Genomic DNA, 13,786 nt, shown 5'->3' with positions numbered 1-13,786 from the left:
CCCCTAAAAAAAGAAGAAAGAAAAAAAAAGCATTTTATTCTCATTTTCTCCATGCAAATTTTTTTTTCCCGGTTTCACAGCATATTTTATGAAAAAATTACATTTGTAATTGCAAAGTACAATTAGTGTCGCTCGTGTAGGGCTCGTGTAGATCTGTAGGTGAAAAAATTCAAGCACTGTGGCCTTTTAAACATGAGAAGACACAAATTGAAAGTGCAAAAATTTAAATTGTCATCAGGTATTAAAATCATCACTTTACCATGTGAAAAAAAGGGAGACAGAACTATGATTCGCTTTGCTCTCACCTACATGGCACAGCCCAACCCCACTAAAGAGAATGGGTGTGGGGTGGAGGTGGTTTACAAGAAAGCTTAGCTATATAATGGGAAATAAAATGAATTGATGGTGCAAATTATCTTGTATTTGCTGATAGCATAATGCCTATTTAAAGCCCCCAAAAAGTTAATTTGATATGTAATATTTATCTGAATTAGGCAAGTATAGAGATACAGGTACTCTGCACAGTCCTTTTATCAGTCTCAGTCTATTGCGAATGCAGGATACACTAATATAAACCACTGTCTTGGCGCACAGAACCGAAGGCAGAAAATCTCAAATATGACAGTGTAGATAAACGAATGGCACTCGCCAGGAATGTGGATTGCAGTTGAATTCTCAATAAAGCATAGCAGAGAGGGGGACAGAACAGAGCTGCACACTCCTGGGGCAGCCTGTTTCGAGACTCTGCCCTTCTACAGCCATTGGTTGTGTTCACATAATGTTTTTTCAGCTGTGTTTAAAATTACGTCCGTCATTTTGAGTCTAAAATAACGAACGTCATTAGGATGTCTAGCCTTCCCTTAGTGTAATGACGGCTGAGGGTACATTGTTCTAGTTTGGGTTACTAATTGGCCTTTGGGTGTGGCTTAATTGAAAAGTCCATTGAATTTAATAGTAAAAACAGAAAGAACGGTGACAAAAGAAAAACTGTGTGTGAAAAACTAATAAAAAACGTCCGCTGTTTGCAAAAGAGATCTGAAAATAATGATCATGTTCATTATTTTGACGTGGTAAAAACGTCCGTTATTCAATACATTGTTTGCATTGGACGTCTGTCTTCCCAAATAACTTCAATGCATTGCCACTGCAGTCAGTTAAATTGTGGCAAAAACTGTCTTTTTTTTTTAAATAGCTAAATCGGCCACCTTTTCTCTATTTTTGACGTTGTGAGAACATAGCCATTATCTGACTTATATTGTCCATAGTGTGCAATGCATCTATTGGAGAAGGGCTCTGTAATAAAGCATGCAATTACACATGCGATGATCTTTCTTATGCATGTCTCTGAATAGTTGGAAGGACACAGAGGTACAGTATAGTGCGGGCTGACATGGTGGTATGAGTGCTGAGTGTTTGGGCCCTTATAATCAGTTTTCAACAGTATAATTATACATAAAATAATTCATTGGCAACTACTATATCTGTTTCTGAGAACCTGTTTCTAAGTATATTATCTTTCTCATTTAAACAACTGCCCTATGCCACCTGTCAGCATTTATTAAAGCAAATATGAATAGAACAGCTAAAAAATGGACATATGTATCAGAAAAATGGTTAATGAGATTCGGGTTCAGCTAATGAGGTCAATACATTTCTATGTCAAAAAACTGTTAACCTCTACATAAAAATCAATGTTGTGCAGGCTTAAAAATATTGAATTCCTGTGTGGTCCTATAATTATCATGCTAGATGGTGCCTAGAAGGTGTGCAAAGATGTTCCCACTGAGATGATAAAACAAATGTATCCATCTTCTCCATTTTATAAAGAATCATCTGCTTTTCCAATTCGTGATTCAATGTAAACAGCCTACTGACTAAAGTATATGAACATTGTCAGTGCAAATCAGTGCAGAGGGGTGTTCACCTCAAAATCTACTGTACATGTACAGTGAACAGGTGTTTTGGGAATAAAAGGCTATAGAAGTTCCAGCTAAGCCTAAACTGCACTGATAAAAAGTATAGATTACAGCACAAAAAAGGCCCCACAGAAATCCTTATAGACATAAAAGTTAGATTCGTATAAGATACGCATATGTAAAGCAGAACTGTCTTGTTTTTAGTAAAGAAAATTACATCCCTGTACCATTTTTCTTCCATATGCGCCTGCTTTCTTCCTTGTTCCTTCTCTGAACTGTGACCCTGCTGGTGCCATGCAACACTGCAGACACTTTCCCATAATCCCCCTTGCTGCATGTGAAGTGAAAACCAACTGCCAGTACGAATCAGATTGTGACTGGGTTTGAACTAAGCATCCCAACATAGCGCATGCCTGGGGAGCAACAGGTTATGAAACTAAGCAGCAGATGGGGGATTAGTAAATCTATATCTCTAAAATTATACATTTTAAGAAATGCTAAATTTGGAATATATTTCATTTAACAAAATGCATCACTATAAACTTTTTCTTCATGACACCACCTTTTTAACCCCCCCCCCCAAAAAAAAAAAAAAAAAAAAACTTTCAAATATCTTTCTTTCTTTCTTTCCCTTTTTCCTATAGTACATGTTTTAGTAAAGCAAAGGGTGTCATAACAAGAGTTAAAAAAATAAAGGAAGTGATAAAGAAAAATTTTAAATGCAAAAATGAAAATGAGCTGTATAGCCATACACAGATGTAGCATAGTTAACAGTCAGACTTGGTTCATTAAGACATCTAGTTAACGCGCCATGACTGCGAATGTTAACTCTGCAACATCTGTATTATATTGTCACTTTGACATTATTTATGCTCTCTTGGTGTTAGAGCTTGAATAGGTTGGATATAGTCCTTGGAGAGCTCAGTGTCATACAGAAGTCTTCTAAGCAGCGTCTAAATCTAAATCATACAGATAATTCTATCAAATTGGAATCAAAACAAATCTGAGACTTTTTTCATCTCTAACTCTTCATAATTTCTCTTCTGCATTCATGATCTTTATACTTTCTGCTGTGTCTCCACATTTACATGATGTTGCTACTGAATATTCAATGTACATATTGCCCTTTTGCTCTGCATTGTCATTTTTATTGTATTTTGTGTATAAAAAAATAACTTGCTGTGTTTGTTATTTGACACAACCAAGGTTTTTAGCTTGGCATATGACCTTTTTTAATCAATATGCTTATGGTTTCTTTGCATGCAGAAAGGACAACTAACTTCCACAAAAACCCAGAAAAAGGTGAAATATTCATTATTTTTTTATCCTCACAAATTTTTCACATCATACTAGTAAATACATTTTTGCCAATTATAGATATAACAAGGGATGAGCAAATTTACAGTAGGAACAAAGCAAAGTGCTTAGTTCCTACTGGCATTCTGCTCATAGGGCTGAAAGGCTTTGAAGTGTGCTTCGCTGTGTGCCACTCCTCCCAAGGTGCTGGAAAGAAGATAGATCTAGTCCTGGGATACTCGGAGAAGTTTCCCAGGGTGGGAGCCATCTTTTTTCAGCACCTAGGGAGGAGCGACACAGAGCGGAGCACACTTCAAAGCCCTGCTTCATTCCTACTGTAAATTCACTCATACCTAGATATAACTGTATGTCTAGGGTCACACACACCAAAATAAAAGCAAAATATGGCTCTAATGAAATATATGGCTGTATTATTTTTTTTTTTAATCTCAAAATTAGTAGTGAGCGGCATTGCCGAACCCAAATAGTTCAGCATGTCTGCTCAACACTAATACTAATAGTGTGTCACCTCAGCATTAGGGCTCGTTCCCACTGAGCAAAAGCAGCTGAATTTCTGCGCTGAATCAGCGCTGAAATTTCAGCCGTTAAAATAGGTGCAGAGCTAATTTCCATTGTGTTGAATGGAAATTCTGCTCTGCAGTTCACACAGTGAAATTTCCGCACTGAACTAATCCGCTTTCCGCCAGAAGAATGAACATGTTCATTCTTCCGCTAGCAAAAGCCTATACAAATCAATGGGGCTCTGATTTTCTGTTTCAGCGCGGAATACACGCGTATTCAGCGCGGAATACAAGCGGAATACAAGCGGAAATTACTCGCTGAATTAGCGCGGAAATGGGGAAAAGGGGGGGGGAGGAGGATTCTAGTATATGTTCTGGTATAGTCTAGTTTACTCACCAAATACTCGCTGAATTTCAGCGCTGAATGCATGCGGATTCCTCGAGTATTCCGCGCTGAATTTGTCAAGAGCTGATTACGAGCTGAACACTTTCCTAGCAGAATACGCAGGGATTCTGCTTACATTCTGCTTATATTCTGCTCGGAATTCAGCGTCAGTTGATTTCAGGCGGAAATATTTCCTTGCGTAATCCGCTCCTTTTGCTCTGTGTAAACGTAGCCTAACTGGAACGTACATTTTGTAAACAAGGTCTGTTTGTAAGTAATATTTATATTTTGTAAACACAGTCTATGTTTGTAACTAATATGTATATTTGGTAAACAGTCTTGTAACTAATTGTAACTATTTTTCTCCAGGTAAACCTCAAGTTTTGAAAAGTTTAGGGGAAAAAAAATTCCACTCTGTTCTCCATTATTTCATGTAATAAAGTCACCAAGCCAGCCTGATTTTTTTGTTGTTGTTGTTTTAAATCAATGTGGTCACGTTAGCAGAGAGTAAATGGGGAAAACTACACGATCGGAAGTTTTTTGCTATTTTTTTTTAATGCAGTTTTATGGAATTGCATAAAACTGCTTTGTCTTCTAAACTGAACTTTCTTGCTTTCTCCCTTAGTCCTTCATCTAGGTAAAAAGCAAGATTTTTCACCTCCTATATCATTATTTAAATTACAATTTATTATCCTTTAAGTTACTTTTGCATGATGCTCTGTACTTATTTTCTCCTTCCCTTGTGTTGGAAAAATTGGCTATTCTCTTTGTACAATTTTCTTATAAATTCTTTAATTCTTTGAAAACCAAATTTACTCTGCTTACCATTCACTTGGAGGATATGCGTTTGATAAAGCTTATCATAGCCATCAGCATGACAGCTGTAATTCCCCATGTGGGTTGTGGTAGCCTTGGTAATGTATAAGGATCCATCATCTCCAAAATCCTAAAGGAATAATTGTAGAAAAACAAGGTTATTGTAATTATCTTAATACCATAACATTAATTATGTTCTTCAACTTGGCACATTAATTGCAATGCAAGACACTCACTGCAATCATGAATGATAAATAGAGTCATCATACAGATCCAGCTGAGTAATAAGTAGAGTACATTATTTACATTAGATTCATATTATATTTAACTGTCTCTTCTCTGATTTGCAATACAGTAACACTTATTCAACAATCTTTACATTCCATTTACATTGCTTTTCCCGAAGGCTCCTGGTCCCCTCATCTCAGTCAGATTCCTCTTTTATTTTACATAAAATCCCTGCAGCCCTCTCAGCCAATCACTGACTGCTGTGGCCAGTGATTGACATTTTCTGCAAGGATAACAGGTCAGGGGAACCAGGGAACACCAACTATGAGGGATTGGGACAGGTGAGTATGGTTGGATAATTGTAAAGCACCATCACTCCTTTTTAAAAAAAACTCTAATGCTGCAATTAAACTTTATATACCCTTTATGCAATGGTCTTTAAGACTGATTAGTAATTCCACAATTTGGTTCTAATCATTTTTATAATATATTTTTATTGGAGTCAGAGCTTCCTATGTCTGTTGCTACATTGGTACAAATAATTTTAGCTTAGTTTATTGAAGATGAATTCGTAAGAATTATAATAAATCTTCTTTAGCAAGATCACTCTAGTGGGGGCCAGCAGTGGCAGGTTATACTATATTAGTTCTGGGCAGCCATCCTGGACCCTTTACTCCTGGGGGACCCATAGCCACCCAATACAGACATGTACTTTCCATTATGAGAGAACTATGGAGGAGAAGAACTGCAGTTATGTGGCAAAAAGGGTAGGGAAGCCAATCAGAGGGAGACAGGGAGACCAATCTGTGTCTCCCTGGGACAGAGCAATTTGTCTGGGGTAGATGTGTGTGTGTGTGGGGGGGTACATGGTGATTAGTCTGAGGTGGGATGGTGGCAGGATGACCAGTCTGAGGTTGGAGTGTACAGAGTGACCAGACACTGGGGTGGGGTTGTTGGAGGTAGCCCTACCAGTCTAGAGAGGGAGGAGCTGAGTGAGAAGGGGGACGCAAGGAGCAATTAATAGGAGAGGAGGGCAATGGGAGTAGTGTTTAAAAATAGCTCTTCCAGCTCCGCCTCAAGCGCAAGACTGACTGCCATAAAATCACATGATACTGGAGGAAAATAAAGCAGGAGGCTCTGTCTCCTAATGCAGATAGGTGGAGCAGGGACTACAGCGCTAAATTTAGAATGTAAGTAATTTAGATAAATAAACATTGTGCACATTGTTTCCAATTTATTTTTCATAAAACTTCATGGGTACACTTCAATATATTGTTATTTATCCCATAATGTGAAGGCCATTTTAGTGCTGCCATAGTTACAGTGGGATGAGGAGCCCATGTTTTGTGAATATTCTGTGCCTATGCTATTCATTCTACTAAGGAGCAGTGTCTATTCTTAACTTCCTTTTTTCAGTTTTGCTCTTCTTGTAACATGATCCCTTTTCTCTGAAATTGTAATCCCACAAGCTTGTTCATTGACCTTCTAACTTTAGAAAAAGCCAACTACAAAGAATCCACTACTACTATATGATGCTTCTTTTAATAAAGACCAGGCTAATAACATTTGAATGAGTAAACATGTCTAAATGACCCGCTTGTTAGCACAGTTCACTGCAATCTAGCATAAAGATGCAAAGTGGAAAAAAGGATCTGTCAGTACTCCTGGCATTTCTCTTTTGTAAATAATTACTATAGCAATTATGAAGCATCTTTTCTTTATTATGTTGTTGATTCTTTGTCACACTGACACTGCCCGATAAGTGCTTACAGTGCCATACTGTATAGGGACATAGCCTTCTGACACCCAATTGTCAATTTATTCATGAATTTCCAGGAGCAATAACAGAGGTACAGAGCAACTCAGAGTTTTAAGAATAAACGATCCAGTATTATCATATCATCCAGAATGGAGACATGTCAGAAAAGATGACAGGTCTTGTTTAATTAGGTCAACTGCAACATTATGTGCTTTCTTGCATGCAGTTAAATGTTTAGCTAAGATCAAGTTAGACTTTGTTCTTGTCTCCTCTTGTGGCCAAAATACACATAAATACAGCCACCAAAATGGTTAACAATTGTTTAAAGTGCAACTATAAAATATTTTGACCATTCAGTTTTAGTTAGCTTAGGTCATGATAAGACTTTTTGCAATATACATTAATAACCTAAAATGAACAGTTTTTTAAATACATAAGGCTGACTATCCCCTTATAGCTCTGTCTGGTTCTAACTTATTTCTGCAATCCTGCTGGATACGCCCCCTCACTGCAGATCCATCCTGATGTACAGACTGTGACAGGAGGATCAGATAACAGCCCTGACACAGACATAAACAAAACCTCCTCCCCCCCTCCCCTCACCTCCTAGCAGCACTCTCTCCCCCCTCCCCTCACAGAGATCACATAGCAGAGCTGAGGGTGTTGTGTGTGAGGAGCAGCGCAGGGGAAGAGCTGGATGGAGGGACAAGTACTATGTGCTTCACCCAGGAGGCACATGCCACCATGACTCCAATGTACTGCATGAGGGAGAGTGGGTGAGTCACTGAGGGGAGGACTACAAGTCCCAGCACAACACAGCTGTAGTCCTTCCATAGTACATATAACATTCACTATCAGATGTCTGCAGCAGGTGCCCCCACCTCCATGGCTGACATTATCCTACAGTGTAATGAGAGCAGATGACTGTATCTAATCCCACTGTGTGTGATACCATCTGCTGGGGCTGTATCTAATCCTGCTATGTGTGATACATCTGCTAAGGTGCTGCTCAGTGAATGGAAGGACGCAGCCAGGGAGATGAGGGATAGGCCATGCCCACTTTCATGCAGCCAGAAGAAAAATTCATTTATTCTTCTGAGCCAAACAACTGGGGATGTCTCAGCGAGCGCACATGCTATCAACGCAGTTTAGGGCTCTTTTTAAAAGGTAACACGAGGGCTTTTTATTTGAGGAATTTCATTTTTTGGCTACTGAAATTATAGTTGCTCTTTTAGCAAATTCACACAGATTCTTAGCGACCATTTTAGTGGCATAGTTTGTAAAACTAAACAAGACAAGCTAACCTCCCTGTCCATCTGCTTCACCTATGCCTCCCCCCGTGCCAGTCCCTACACAAGCTGCCCATTCAGCACATAGTACGTACAATATATACTTCCCTTTCTTACCCACAAAGCTATCCACAGAACTGGACCTCTCTACATATATTGTCCCCTGTCTGACCCCCTACCCAAGCATATATATGCAGTATATATGTACATACACACACATAGTAACTCCATCAGAGAGCAAGGCTGGCCCATTGGATGCACCGATGGCGTCCCTAGTAACCGACCTGTCCAGTTGCTGAGGGTGCACAGACATTGTCTCTAGCTGGAGCGCCCTTTGAGCCTGCTGCGGCCAATGCCACCTTGCCCCTTGCTGAGCCACTGAGCTGCATTGCATTTTTTATAAGCTGGCTGGTGGCAAGCTTATACTTCATATACTTCTTATTCTTCTAATAGGTATAAATTAGTGATTGAAACTAACTTGATGGTTACAGACATGAAAGACAATGCAGCTTTGAGGAGCGGCCAGATGCTACAGCCATTCTAGATGGCAACTTGAAACAGTTGATGACTGCCTGTACTGAAGAAGTCCCATGACACATAGCATCCTTTAAAGACGCTAACCCTGCCCTCACTTGCTGAAGGGTGGATTTAGCTGAGAGGACTACATGAACAAAGACTGACACACACTGTGACATACAGTATGAGAAAAAGTGGGGAATTGTGAGACTAGGACCAAACTTTCCTTGTGTCCTGAGAAGTTATAATGGTTTTAGATGTTTGGCTCTAAAGAGTAAAATCATAACAAGCCTTCATAACCGGTAAACAGAAGACTCAAGGGTGTATTCTCATAAGATCCACAGATGTGTGTGGGACATTGTTCTTGAGAGATAACACCATAACTAGTATCTGTTTGTAGTAACATTCATGTTTTAACTTTACTTATTTTATTTCACTTATTTATTGTATAATGTATTACAAATATTACCTGTTCTGTACTTATTTATTAAAAAAAAAAAAAAAAAAAAGCGCTGCGGAATCTGTTGGCGCTTTACAAATATATTAATATATTATTATTATTATTATTATTATTATTATTATTCATGTATCAATTTGTATATTCCTTCTTACTAAAACAGTTCACATGTATATAATGAAAACAACAATAACCTTATTTACTATTGTCTTTTGTCGTATTTCTACTCATGCCCAGTGCTGGTCATCTAATAAGAAGCCCATCATACCTGGGCAAGGCAAAGCCATATCTTTGGTTGTTCAGGCATGATTGAAATTGTAGTTTTGCAACAGCTGGAGTGTCAAGGTTAGCCATCACTGTTCTATGACCATTTCTGTATTTCTAATAAATGTCCAAAATGCTCCTGTCAGTCGACCTAAGATTTCTTTCCGAAGCACAGCATGTAATAAGGGGTAATTTCACTACTCTAATATGCCCAATCCTAATCTTTTTAGACCCGAAGTTCTAGGGTTGTGGGATGTCCCCTTGTAATCTCACTGCTGTGAGTTCGCAACATACAAAAAATTCACTTCTAGTATAACAAACAGCAGTAATAAACTTCTGCATGATTTAGCGGCGAACAAGTTAGACCATCACAGCCATAATAGAGACCCTTCCATGTTCCATGGCTATATACCCAAATTAATTCTGTAGATACAGTACGAGTAAACATGTTGTACTTTTTTTTAACAATAATCCTTCTGACTAACCTTGATGGTGTGACAAGTCTGAGAAATTGCATGCAATGGTTTTCAGGATCACCTTACACCATATTTTCTATTTACAGTAACATCTACCTCATTATTTTTGACATTACAGCCAAAGACACAGGTAGTCATTCCCCTTGTGGAGATACTACACAGTTTGTAGAGAATCTTGAGAAAAATGTTACCTAGGAAAAAATTAAACTCTCTTCAATAAGAACAAAACAGATGTAGAGTGTTAGTTAAATTACTTTTTCAGCCCATATTGTTGCCAAACTCACTTAACCCCTTAACGACAGCGGGCGTACATTTACGCCCCGGCAGGCTGGGCCTTCGCGCAAATGGACGTAAATGTACGCGGGCGGGTTCCCCTATCGCTGTGTGTACACACACAGCGCTTGGGGACGATGGCCTGCTATGATGTATAGCAGGCCATCTTAGCTTGTCGGCACGGGGGATGGTTACCCCCCCCCGTGCCGTCGATCAGCGCTATTGGCTGATCGATTCAGATCAGCCAATAGCGGCGATCTGCAGCTTTCTGGGTCATCGGTGACCAGGAAAGCAATGGCGTTCGGTGCTGTCCAAGACAGCACCGACCGCCATTACTGTTAAAAGTAATGGTGGCCAAGGTGCCACGACCCGATCACGGCGATATAAGTCCCTCAAAAAAGGGTTAAATACCTGCTATGGACACCTCAGCTAGGTAGCTGAGGTGTCCACAGCAGGTATTGACCCACACTAACCTGATCCAGGGACCCGATCGCGTCTTCCGGGTCCCGCGGCGTCCTCTTTTTCCGTCAGTGTCTTTGGCTCTTTCCGTCGGCCCCGCTTTGGCAATCTTAGGCTTTTTTCGGCCCCCTCGTTGTCAAACTTCGGCTTTTTCTGACATTTGTGTCCTACTGTCCCTTAGCGGCTGATTAGTGTATATAATACACTTATCAGTAGCTATAGAGTTGTAGAAAATGGTTTTTTTTTTTCCAATTTTTTTTTTTTACTTTTTTTATTTTCCGCACCTTACCGCCACTGAGTGCTGATCAGCATCGCACGTAAGTGCACTGCTAATCAGCAACTCCTCCTTTTTGGCTAAAGGTGTTTTTTTGTATATCCTACAGCCACTGTCTGTTGATAAGTACCGCACATAAGTGCGGCATTTATCAGCAACGCCTTTTTTGGCGTAGGGTTTTTCTTTTATAACTAATGTTATAAAACATGTAAAAAACGCTATTACACTACACGAAATAAAGTTTTACACTACACCACTACACATTTACATACCCCATATACCAATTCCCATATGAAAATGGCCCCCAGGGTGTTTTCGGCATCAGAGGCATACTCTATTATTGCCTCCCACACCGAAACAGCCAGTGAGGATGAATGGGAGGGATCCTTTTTTCCTCCATTCATCCTCATCCTCATCATCCAGTGATGTGTCTGGGGGTAGCGTAGCATATGCTGCCCTGCAGACACGTCTTCTCTGCCAGTACCATCTCAATAAGAGATCACGGTATGGCGTGAAGTTCTGCAAACTCTGTGAGAGTACCTCAGGGTACAATTACAGATTTGCAAAGGTACATGCACACTGTGGATTAGCGAAGGATAACCCTTTGAAATTCACTAGGCGCCCCTTTATATCTGAGGCTTGTGGTTGCATCAAACAACACATTAGGGCCACATATGGGGTATTTCTATAAACTGCAAAAACGGGGCAATAAATATTGGGGTGCATCTCTCTGGTAATAGGTTTACAATTATGAAAGATATTGGATTTGCAGATTTGCAGATATTAGGCTTTTGCAGAGTGTGGGGAGTGCAGTTTCTGAAATGGGGTGCTTTGTGGGGCTTTCTAACATACAGTGATTTTGAAATTTTTGTGAAAATTTGGAAATTTGCTTCTAATGTTTCAAGCTTCCTATTATCTAAAAAAAATGAAAAATAGTTTAATAAATGCTGCCAACATAAAGTAGACATGTTGCTAATGCTATTTAATATATAATTTATCGGGCATAACCATTTTGTGTATAAGCAGAAAAGTTTCAAAGTTGGAAAAATGCATTTATTTCACAATTTTTCACGTTATTTATTTATTTTTTTCCCATAAAGATTCATTATAAGTATCGACTCCAATTTACTAGAAATGTAAAGAACCATATTTCATGAGAAAACAATCTCAGAATCAGCCGGATAGGTAAAAGCACTCCCAAGTTATTAATGAATAAAGTGACACAGGTCATATTCATTAACCCTTTAAGGACATGGCCCATTTTCGTTTTTACGTTTTCGGTTTTTCCTCCTTGTGTTTAAAAGGTCATAGCACTTGCATTTTTCCACCTAGAAACCCACATGACCCCTTATTTTTTGCGTCACTAATTGTACTTTGCAATTACAGGCTGAATTTTTGCATAAAGTACACTGCGAAACCAGAAAAAAATTCGAAGTGTGGTGAAATTGAAAAAAAAACCGCATTTCTTTTATTTGGGGGAAATGTGTTTTTACGCCATTCACCCTGGGGTAAAACTGACTTGTTATGCATGTTCCTCAAGTCGTTACGATTAAAACGATATATAACATGTATAACTTATATTGTATCTGAAGGCCTGTAAAAAATTCAAACCGTTGTTAACCAATATACGTTCCTTAAAATTAAAGTTCCATTCCCAGGCTTATAGCGCTTTTATCCTTTGGTCTATGGGGCTGTGCGAGGTGTCATTTTTTGCGCCATGATTTGATCTTTCTATCGGTACCTTGATTGCCCATATACGTCTTTTTGATCGCTTTTTATTACATTTTTTCTGGATTTGATGCGACCAAAAATGCGCAATTTTGGACTTTGGGATTTTTTTGCGCTGACGCCGTTTACCGTACGAGATCAGGAATGTGATTAATTAATAGTTCAGGCGATTACGCACGCGGCGATAGCAAACATGTTTATTTATTTATTTATTTGTTTACTTTTATTTAAAACCTGGGAAAAGGGGGGTGATTCAGACTTTTATTAGGGGAGGGGGCTTTTTACTATTAACAACACTTTTTTTTTTTTTTTTACACATATACTAGAAGCCCCCCTGGGGGACTTCTAGTATATACACTTGGATCTCTCATTGAGATCTCTGCAGCATAGATATGCTGCAGAGATCCATGAGATCGGCACTCGTTTGCTTTCGGCTGCTGCAGCCGAAAACGAACGAGTGCCGAGCCGAGGACGGCGCCATCTTGGACGCGTCCCCGGCCGGCATCAGTAACGGAGATCGCTCCTCCGGGCCAAGGTCCCGGAGGAGCGATCTCCCCCACTAGACACCAGGGAAACGTTGCCTCCGGTAATCGGAGGCAGCTGTCAACTTTGACAGCTGCCTCCGATTAGCTAATTAGCGGGCACGGCGATCAGACCGTGCCCGCTAATAGCGGCGGTCCCGGGCTACACGCGGCACCCGAGATCGCGGCACTTCAAAGCGGGGCCGCCGCGCGGCCCCGCTTTGAAGTGCAAGTGAGGACATAGGACGTACCGGTACGTCCTATGTCCTTAAGAGGTTAAAGCGTAACTGTCATGTTTTTTTTTTATTGCAGAAATCAGTAGTATAAGCGATTTTAAGAAACTCTGTAATAGGTTTCATCAGCCAAAAAAGCCTCCTTCTGTACTCAAGAAGCAATCTCCCAGCCTCCCCCCTGACTTCTTATCTGTGCATTATCAGGCAAACACGTCTTCATTACAGAGAAGCCAGTGAAGACGTGCTCTGCTCTCCCATTCTATCCTTATGGAGGGGGGAGGGGCCGAGGGAGATGAGGGAGCAGGAAGAGGTGACATGAAGGTCAGCTGTTTGTAGACTGTCTGGGCACCTAAAACGCTAAATTCAGGTGTCAGA

General features: G+C 39.9%; 1 protein-coding gene across 1 annotated transcript in view; it reads right to left on the bottom strand.

The window, feature by feature from the left end:
* Positions 1-13,786, bottom strand: part of FSTL5 (follistatin like 5) — a 538,172-nt gene that overhangs the window by 104,056 nt on the left and 420,330 nt on the right. The window contains exon 9 of the mRNA XM_069976180.1: positions 4,944-5,064. Coding sequence (XP_069832281.1) covers positions 4,944-5,064 — 121 coding nt within the window. The remainder of the gene's footprint in view (positions 1-4,943; positions 5,065-13,786) is intronic.

Source organism: Dendropsophus ebraccatus, chromosome 7 (assembly GCF_027789765.1).
Source record: "Dendropsophus ebraccatus isolate aDenEbr1 chromosome 7, aDenEbr1.pat, whole genome shotgun sequence".
Taxonomy (NCBI): domain Eukaryota; kingdom Metazoa; phylum Chordata; class Amphibia; order Anura; family Hylidae; genus Dendropsophus; species Dendropsophus ebraccatus.
The sequence above is the reverse complement of the archived record's forward strand: the minus strand, read 5'-3'. Positions and strand labels throughout refer to the sequence as shown.